At 43.3% G+C, this 9798-nt stretch overlaps 1 protein-coding gene across 5 annotated transcripts; it reads right to left on the reverse strand.

Annotated features, from left to right (window-relative positions):
- Nucleotides 1–3517: 3517 nt before the first annotated feature.
- Nucleotides 3518–7554, reverse strand: SLITRK2 (SLIT and NTRK like family member 2). 5 transcript variants are annotated; one of them, XM_040999770.1, is made up of 2 exons: nt 7461–7554; nt 3518–6943 (listed from the first exon to the last, which is right to left on the reverse strand). In XM_040999770.1, the coding sequence occupies exon 2, from the start codon at nt 6898–6900 to the stop codon at nt 4363–4365; it is 2538 nt and encodes an 845-aa protein (XP_040855704.1). In that variant the 5' UTR covers nt 6901–6943; nt 7461–7554; the 3' UTR covers nt 3518–4362. The 5 variants fall into 5 exon arrangements, with proteins under 5 accessions (XP_040855704.1, XP_040855708.1, XP_040855707.1 ...); XM_040999774.1 differs by lacking the exon at nt 7461–7554 and adding an exon at nt 7189–7327 and having other exon boundaries at nt 3518–6930; XM_040999773.1 differs by lacking the exon at nt 7461–7554 and adding an exon at nt 7189–7327.
- Nucleotides 7555–9798: the final 2244 nt, after the last annotated feature.

The following is a 9798-nucleotide window of genomic DNA, read 5'->3' on the forward strand; positions in this document are numbered from 1 at the left end:
ATTGAATCACTCAGTAGCTCAATTCACAGAAAAATGCTGAGACTCTCAAGTATGGGTCCCTAGCGACCAGGCAACTGCGAGTACAAGCAACACTGACAAGTCCACTCTTCTGCAGGTGGGCTTAGTTTAAACAAGGTCAATACTGAAAATCCAAACATACAAAATAGATAAATTAGAGAGTGATTATTACTATTATAAAATGGCTTTCTGCTTTATAAAAGGATTTACAAGTTTCCTCTAAATGGCATCTCTCTTAATGCAATAAAATACAATTTGGATTACAAAATTCAATTTACATCAGAATTTTTGCACAACCATTGTGAGAAACAAAGTATACCTATATACAGTACTTAATTTTCTCTCTCAGGATGAAGGTGTCTTATCACTATATTGATAAAAGACACTTAAGCAAAATGTTAAAATGTTGTATTTTAAGCCACTGCAATATAAAGTAAACATTATCTCTAACAATTTATGTTCCAGAAAATTTAGGTGTGTTTGTGATTTTGTATTTACAGTTTTGGTTGTTATCTTTGCAAAGCAGATCTGTAGATAGCACAAGTATATCACTACCTTGAGGCTACAATATTGGGCTGTATTCTGTAGAAATTTGTTTTGGTTATTTTTGTTCTTCTTTTCAGCTGTGGAAAATGTTAATAGTGGTTACATTGTTGCTAGTCTATTTATGGTATATCAATTATATGTGTTGCTACACTAAATCTCTTAAAAATTCAATTGCCTGCATTGCATTACTGTCCCCATTGTTTTATTCTAGGTAATTGGTGTTTGGGCAAAGTTCTCCTCTATTAACACTAGGCTCCTGGGGCAGTGGAGGGAATGGTAATGTTGGGGAGTTGCTGAAATGATGGGGTAAAGTAAGGGGTGTAGAGATCCTGTCCACTTTGTGTCTCTGCCCCCTCAGCACACATCTGAGAACCTAGTATCTAGAAAGTAAGCAGTCGATAAACATTTAGTGAATAAAAGAATGGATGTATTGGGAAATTGTCTTTCTTCACTTTAGCATCCAATTTAGTAGGTATCTGTGATGTTCATAATCAAATTAATTTTCAAGACAAAATCACAGAACTACTCTCATTCTTTAAATGCTTTTTGTAGAATCCACAATATATTGAGCCCTTGACAACATGGGAATATTCAGAAAAATTAAGTCTATAAGTCAGAGGACAAAGAAGAGCAAATTTAAGTGTCATTTGTTTACTCACCAACTTCTAGAAGGGATTAACAAGGCACTCTGGTTTACCAAAATGCAGAACCAAATGGACTTTTGGCAATTGCTCCCACTCAGTCAAATGGTTCTTTTTAAGTGTTTTAACAAATTTATTCACAGATACTGACAGAAATGGTAAAAGCAGCTCTTTATTTAAGAGAGACAATTGAGGGGAATGATTATTTGCTATTTGTAGGACCAGACACAGTTTGTTCCAGGTAGGAACCTAGGAGTAGAACTCTGTTGGCTGGACCTATTTCTCTGTACTGATATTCATAGTCAATGCAAAGGAAATAGCAAAATCTAGCCATGGGAGAGAAAGTTTTAAAATTCTAAAATATGTAACCAAGCTCTTGAGTGGATAAAAGAGACAGAACATAATAGTTTATTGTTATGCTGATAAATTAATAAAATTTAAAACATTTTTCATTTCGTTAGGAAATAGCATGTCAACGTGTATGGTGTATGATGAGTTTAAGTGAAAGTTAGGACTACATTCAAATGATTTTTCTTTCAAAATCGAAAGCAAATAAAATATAAATCTAAGCAACTTGAGAACCAAATCATTAAGCAAAAGCTTGGAATTTGGGTTCTTCTAGGAGCCTTCCTCAAAATCATGCAACCACATCAATACTGAAGTACATCTGTTTAGGATTAGTGAATTAATTTGTCTCATGAACAGTGGCATTTTACAGGAATAATTTTACTTTCCAGAGAATAAGAAAAAAAATATTGAAGTGGAGTTACTACATCAATAGCTCTAATCATATGATGCAAGTCTAAAACTGATCTTAACATACATAATTTGCTTTCTGAGCAACCTCTCAAAACACCTACCTCCATATGCGGTATTTACCATTGCAACAGATGAGAGCAACGAAAGGATTTCTGAAACAGTCTGTAAATATGTCACTCAACAACCAGGTGGTTTGCCAGAGCCGTCTCCAAGCTCAATCAGCTAATGGGCAGGTTTCTCTTTTTTGGTGAAATCTAAAATCTCCATCCACTAACTTTCTTGTAGAGCTTTTAAGTTCATCGTATCAACTTTGATCTAATTATTTAATAATTACAATCTCTTATTAAAGAATGAGCATGTTAAATTTTTATTATAAATATGCAGAAATGTTAGAATATTAAAGGCATTTTCCTACACTGTTCCTTATCTTATAAACATGCACACACATGTTTACCTTCTATTGTTTAAGAAGCTAGTTTGCTTCAGTAATTATCCATCCAAATAATTTGGATTTAAATAATTTCTAATTGAAAGTCTATCACATGAATTGTAATAGTGACGGACAATATTCTGTTAGTCATTTTAAAGCTTTAAAAGTAAGTTATCAGGACCCACTTCAATCTCCACATGATAATAAAGGATTATTATGTTCAGTAACCTATTTATGAAAAGGAAACAGTGTGCTTCTTTCAGACGCCATCACTTGCTTTAATAAGGAATTGAAAGGCTGGACTACTTTATATGCAGATCACCATCCCAGTTGCATAAGGATTTACAATAGACAAAACAAAACTATTTTTTGTTGTAAAGAAGGGCTGTTTGTTTAAATCACACAATAATATTTGACTCTAAAAAATTGTACAGGCTAATACAGCTTCATAAACGCTACATAGACTCAGTTAGTTAAAATCCTTTTGACGGTAAGATCAAAATCAGAGGCTTGATGGTGACAAGGAAAAATTTGAGCAACACAGGTCTCAAGAAGGCAGTAGGGAAAAGATGCTTATTGTCATAATTTTAGAAACTGCTAGTCGATTTGGAGATGCAAGTAGTACATGATTTCATAGCACCCTGTAAATGCTCCAATTAAATTCAAGAGGAAAAGCTGCCTTGTCAGAAAATGTGAATACTGAGGATTCCAAGAATAACCTTTAATCCTGAAAAGAAAGAGAGTAATGTGTACTTTTTTATCTTACCTACGTTGAATTTGCAGAGAACTTATTTGGGAAGTTTTAATCTTGCCTTTGAAGTCTTCCTTCAAAGCATTAAATGGCTCATATGTCTTTGTTAAATGAAGTGTGTGGCGGCCCCTACTGGTGTGTGTTCATAGAAAATGTTTCAATAGGCAGGAAAAATATTAATTTCAATTAAAAAGTTAGAAATACACGACTCTTTCTTTTAAATATATAAAAATATCTAATTTAATGCAGAAAAAATATATTACAAGTTGTGTAATGTACTCTTAATTAGGAAAATAATCTAAAACACTGACCATGTTAGTGTAAAATAAAAAATTTACGGTAGGGCATTAATCGTTCAATTCACTCTGACAATGGGTTAAATATATTTTATTAATGAATTACTAATCCCAACTGAGGAGGCTTATTACCTCTAGTCCATTATTAGATCACCTTAATTGACTTAAATAAAATCACTGAAAACAAACCGAGAGGAAAGGAAATATTTTACAGTTAAGTCTATAGAATCCTAGAACTAGCATCATTTGATGACAGGCTTGTTCCTGTAACTCAAGAAAGCTGTGTGTTGACTTCACATAGCTGACACGTCGGTCTATTTTTACAGTGTTTTCAATTTCAAAAATACAACACATTAAAATATTTTCAGTTTATCAAAGCTAAAAGCAACATTTAAGTAATGTACTTAAAGTGCAAAGGCACTTTAACACAAAGAATTGATACCAGTGGCTACACTTGGTAACTGAAGATGGAAATACCATAGGTCACTATTTACAAAGGAAGTTATAGTCCCACAAGACCTTTGGAGATCTTCTACGAAATAGACTAAATTTTCACTTGAAAAGTTTGCCTGTTCTCTCTTCATTCACTATAATCTCCTTTTTCTACTCCCATACTGGAAAATAAAAACCAGAAACAAGAGCATCAATGAAGTACATGAGAAAAAAGGAATCATAGAAACATTCACATTGACTACTGGTTCCTAGGAAAAGAAAAAGGAACAGACGGAGGAGAAAGCAAGAGAGAAATAATTTAAAGGGAAACCTGCAACAGCACTACCATTGCCTCACCCCATTTCCAAACATTGTCAAAGTCCCGCGTTAAGGCTGGGAAAGGAGAAGAGCGACAGGAGCGGGGATGCAGCGCTTCTGACAGTTCGGAGCAGCATCCTTTGATGCTGTGGGGCTGGAAATGATTTCCCTTCACAGCTGACTGATTGCAGTTTGTTTTTCCAGAACTTCGAGGTAGTCTGGTTCTGATTGCGGCTTAGCTTGCAGTAAAGGGTGGTCGGGTTTCGACTGCCCCACAAAGCATTTCCTGGGAGTTCCATATAAAACGGTTTTATTGATTCTGTCTTGGTTTTGGCGTCGAGATTCATATGAAGGGGTGAACTGCCTTTTGGGTAAGGTACAAAAGTTATAGTGGACTAGGCCTGCACTGGGGAGTTCCTTGACTCGCTCAGCAATATTTTGATACAGCACCTCAGGCTCTCTGGGTGTGGCCTGCTTTTCCAGCAACTCAGTGGCACTTATTGTGTAAGCAAGTGTGGCTGGCTCTTCTTTTTTCTCCTCCAGGTTGCCATAGTTGAACTCTTGCAGGTTTCGGTAATAAGCTACCGGGTCCCCTTCCTTCTGCATGTAGATGGGGTTTTGGCACATCTGACCCACAGGTGGAGGTATATAGTTATACACGTGGCCATCAGTCTTGTCATGAGCCTCAGTGTTGTAAGACCCATACTGTAACTGGAAGGAACTGACGTCTAAGTTGGTGCCACTCCTGGGAACACTGGGCACTCCCTTTCTGCGTTTCAGAACAAAGACAAATAAACCAGCCCCAAAACAGACAGATAGGATAAAAACAACAAGCAATCCTAAAATTAAGACAGAAAGCGGAACTTCGGTGTGTAGTTCAGGATAGGAACTTGGAGACACACTCAGTGACCGAGGCGTGTCTGTGTTGTGATTCACTGACAAGCCCATGCCATCTGACAAGTTGGGACTCTCTGGACAAATAGCCTCTCTCCCTAGAAACTTCAGTATCTCCCCTGCATGCTTAGCAGGAGACTCGCACGTCACCTCGTTGATGATGACAGGGGAATTGGCATGTTCTGTCCAATCCTTCAGCCCCATGATGTCACAGGTGCAGTCCCATGGATTCTCTTGCAGATCTATCTGGATAAAAGCCGGAAGCTGATCCAGAACCCCTTTCACGGGCAGGTGAGAAAAATGATTGTTTCTCAGATTCAGCCTGGTGAGGGCTGTGCCCCCAAAGATATTATCGGGTAAGGACCGCAACAGGTTGTTATTCAGAAAGAGTAGCTGGAGGTTAATCAGAGAATCGAAGGTCAGTGGCTTAATTTCCTTAATGACATTATATTCTAAATAGAGATACTGCAAGCTCTGCAGTCCGTCAAACATAGAAGGATACAGCACTTCAAGGTAATTGCCATTCAGATACAGTCTGCGTAAACTAGTCAGGTTTGTGAACGCACCTTCCTGAATTACTGCAATCCTGTTGTTTCCTAAATGCAACAGATCCAAAGAACTGTATTCTGAGAGGTCATTCTTATAGACAGTCTGAAGATAGTTCCCTGTCAGGTAGAGTTTCTTTGGACTGGTAGGCTTGGGCTGCAGGTCGGAGATATTAGTGAACTTCCTTTCTTGGCAGTTCACATTGAGTCCATTGTCTGAGCTCTGAGAGGTGCAGACGCAGCTACTGGGGCAGGTGAAGGGCACAGGAGACTTGGTCTGGTACACCATGATTGGGCCGAAGCTCTGCCTGTCCTTGGACACAGTCACTCGGGGAGTTGGACGGTTTCTCATTTTGGGTGGTCGGCTGGCTTTTGGAGCTCTGGTTGGGCCAAGAGAAGGATTCATCGTAGGCGACAGCCTCTGGATGTGTGTGTCAGCTTGGCTGCCCCTCTGGCTGGATTCCCCAACACTTTTCCTGGGACAGAGCTCTTGCCTGGTCAGTTGGGTCACATCCTTCCCATGCAACCTGAAGGGCGTTTCACAGACAATTTCACCCACGAAAACGGTGATGGTGTCCAGCCAAGCCTTGAGGGGAAGCAAATCGCAAGTGCAATTCCACGGGTTTTCCTCCAGCTGGATCTCCATGATGCCCCCGATGTGTTCAAGGACACCAGCGAAAGGCATGACTTTCAGCCTGTTGCCCCTCAGGTCTAGGTGGGTCAGCAGGACAAAGCGAAAGACATTGCTGGGCAGGGACAGTAGCAGGTTGTCATTCAGGATGAGCACTTTCAGCTTGTTCAGTTTGCTGAACGCCCCTGCCTCGATGGCACTGATGTAATTGTAGTCTGCCTGCAGGTACTCCAGGCTCTCCAGGCCCAGGAAGGTGTCCTCCCTCAGTACCTCCAGCTTGTTGTTGTTGAGGTGCAGTCTCTTGAGGGTTTTCAGGCCGCTGAATGCCCCGGTCCGGATCTCCTGCAAGCCGTTGTTGCCGAGGTGAAGGGTCACCGCATTGGAATAATTGACGAATTCGTTTGGGTACAGTCTCGTCAGAAGGTTCCCATTGAGAAAAAGCTGATAGATTCGATACTGGGGGGGCTGGAGCAGGCTGACCGTTGTAAATCCTTTGTTTTCACAGTTAATGTTCAGTACGTTTTCCTTCTCTTCACACAGGCATCGGATCTTGCAAATGTCTTTGGCAGTTTTGCGACTCTCCGTCTGTAAGAGCCCGGCCACGGTGAACACACTGAGGAACCAAACGCCGCTCAGCATCTTTAGGCACCTTCCTGTCAGCTCAGGTACCTACAGGGCAAACCTTGGGGTGGGCAGGGGCCGGGAAAAGAAGCAGGATGCCAGGAAGAAAGAAACACAAGGAACCCCGATTAAAATGGCAAAGCCAGGAAGTGGAGTGGCAGAGAGAATGAAGGGGTGGGCAACTTAGAGGAGTGAAATCAGTGCGATTTGTTTTTCAGAGCGATTTCTTTCCTCTCCTGTCCCTTCAGCTCCCCCTCCCCAATTCAGCGCAACCCCACGCGCGTCCCTGAAAACACAAGCTTGCACCTGATTTCCCTGCGGGTCGCAGCCAGCCGCGGAGACATTAGTAATCGAGTTGTCCTACTAAATCCAGCCCATCTCCTTTTCCGCTGGGATATTACAAGAGATCTCGGGCGGTTTGCTCTTCTCGGGTTAGCAGTATAAACCGCTTTACTTAAAAAAAAAAAAAAAAAAAAAAAAAAAAAAACCTGCCTAAAAAGGAAGCCGGAGAAATGAGGAATGGGGCCGGTAGTGGGGTGGAGATGGGAGAACCGGAAACAAGAAGTAGGGCTACTCACACATTAGGAGAAGAAGACAGGGCCCCCCTCCTGGGCGCTCAGCCAGGAGTTTAGCATCTTCAGGAAGAGAGGAAGAAAGCAAGGTAAAAAAAAAAAAAAAAAAACACTCTGCCTCCAAGGGGGAGACCCTGCTTTTGCTCCTTGGTTCAATTTAGTTGGTGGTGCGCAGAAGTAATAAAAAAAACAACAACAAAAAAAACCGGTTGGTTCCAGGAGAGGAAGAGAGTTGGGATGCAGCGAAGCAGAAGCCGCCCGGGACCAGTGTGCAACTGCCTTGGGAGGCCGGGGAGCCAGCAGGCTGGCACGGTGAGCTGAATGAAGGTGGAGACAGCGGAGCCCAGGCACGCGCTTCCAAGTCGGTGAAGGCGGCAGCAGTGCGTCTAGCAGTTTGAATCTGAGAGGTTTCACGAGCTCCCCGGGACAAGGCTAGAGTGACGTCACGGGAGGAGGGGGTAGGCAGAGGACGAAGGAAGGCGCACTGATTGGGGGAGGGTGGGGCTGTGCTTCCCTTTCCTGGGAGCGGCTTTGCAAAGCTCAATTTCTGGCTGCCTCAGTTCATTCTGAACTACTACACCTCCAACCCGCCGGGCCGCCGGAGAAGCTCTCAAAGAGGCGCTAGCCAGGACTGCACTTCTGGAGTCTCAGTGCTCTCTCACTCTGTTCCCTCCCTCCCTCCGCACTGCCTGTGCAGAGCTGACCTGGCCATTCCAGAGGGGTGTCACTCCACATTTCCTTGCAGCAGTTGCGCACGTGTGTGTGTGTGTGTGTGTGTGTGTGTGTCTGTGTGTTTGCATCGTGTCCCTCCTAGCTACAGAACTGCCGCTGACTTGCCAGCTTGCTGGATCCGAGGCCCTGGGAGCTCAAGAGAGGGCTGTGTGCGCACACCAGTGCGGCTGTGGGAGGACGCGGAGTTTTCCCAGGGAATCCAGGCTTCACATGCAGAGCCTTGTTTCAGTGCTGAATTACTTTCTGGGTGGTGACTGTCCAGACAGCTATGCACTGGACTTGCAAGCCTACTCCTGATCTTCCAGACTGAGATTTAACAACAAAACCCTTCTCCCCCTGAGATTCATACTTAGCCAGATAATGAGGTTTAAACTTGTGGCTTTGCCAGGTGGAAGGAAAGAAGGAGGTGCATGGAAGGCACTGCCAGGCTGAGCCTCTGGTAGGAGTGGGAGCCCCCAGGGAAGGGAGATTGAGCCCTTCTGGCTACAAGGGCACAGAAGCTGAGCGAGAAGTATGGTCAGATCCCTGGATCCTGAGAACAGGGAGGAAGGATTCCTGACCCAGACCCTGTGTGCCTGGGACCCCGCCTCTGATCTAACTCCTCCATTGCCAGGAAGCTCATAGTCTCTAGATGTTCCTGTCTCTATTTGTAAAAAGAGGTTAGACTGTATATCCACCCTGCCACTCCACAGCTCTGGCATTCGATTTGGACAGAAATATAACCTTCTCAGAGTATTGCTAATGGCCAGATGTTGAACTTCTGCATTCATTATTTCGTATCTCCTTAATTGTACATCTCCCCCCGCCCCCTCCACCTCAGGAGATAGTGTTTGCAATATGTGAATAATGCCTGTTGTGGTTCAGGAAAAATAATCATTAGCTGCGGCTGTTCCGAAGGGGGAGGTAAGTCAGGAAAAGGAAGCAATGCAATAGAACGCAGAAAAGAAATTGCACAAAGATGCTCCTGTCCCACTAAACACTTCAGATTGTTTTCCCTGCCTGTTCATTCCCAAACTGGATGCTGGGGCAGTCAACACAGGGTCCAATTTCTTGGCCTGATGTAGAATAGAAAGCTGCATAGGCAAGCGGAGCCATCTGAGAATAAAAAGCCCCCTGCTTTCCCCTCCCCATCACTTTCCTGTTAGGTAGGGGCCATAGGACTGTCACTTTCATGCCAGTCCCTTCCTGCAGAAGAGATAGGATACTTTTCAACTTAGGAAGGCGACCTGTAGCGCTAGCCACCTCCTGCACACTCTGCTCTAGCTCTTTGGCTTTATCTCCTCTTTCTCCTTCCAAGCAAAAGCCTTGGACCAGGCACCAGCAGCCCCTCTGCTCCGGTGGTTTTTCGCTTAGCTTTTAGCAAGCTCCTTCCTCTCCAGAGCCTTGGATTTTCCTTCTCTAAGTCGCAAGGCAACCATGAATGGAATGGTGCTGGGGAAGGAGATGGAGGGGGAGGGGCACACCATAGATGGCCTCTGGTTCTCCAGTGCAGTTGCATCATTAAATGCAAGCGGAGTGAGGCAATGAGAGCACAATTGGGCTTTGATAGCAAAGGAGCATCTTTCCCATATATTTCTAAGCGTTCAACGTGCATAGTTCCTCGAGTGCTGGT

This window comes from Ochotona curzoniae, unplaced genomic scaffold (assembly GCF_017591425.1).
Source record: "Ochotona curzoniae isolate NIBS_2020 unplaced genomic scaffold, NIBS_Ocur_1.0 scaffold_1852, whole genome shotgun sequence".
Classification (NCBI taxonomy): Eukaryota; Metazoa; Chordata; class Mammalia; order Lagomorpha; family Ochotonidae; genus Ochotona; species Ochotona curzoniae.

Excerpts from the sequence above, each read along its gene's own strand:
- SLITRK2 (XM_040999771.1), bottom strand. The coding sequence starts at position 7,226 with ATGTCTCCGCGGCTGGCTGCGACCCGCAGGGAAATCAGGTGCAAGCTT. Across the intron at positions 6,931-7,178 it reads GGGAAATCAGGTGCAAGCTT|GTACCTGAGCTGACAGGAAG; the intron begins GTGTTTTCAGGG and ends TTTGCCCTGTAG.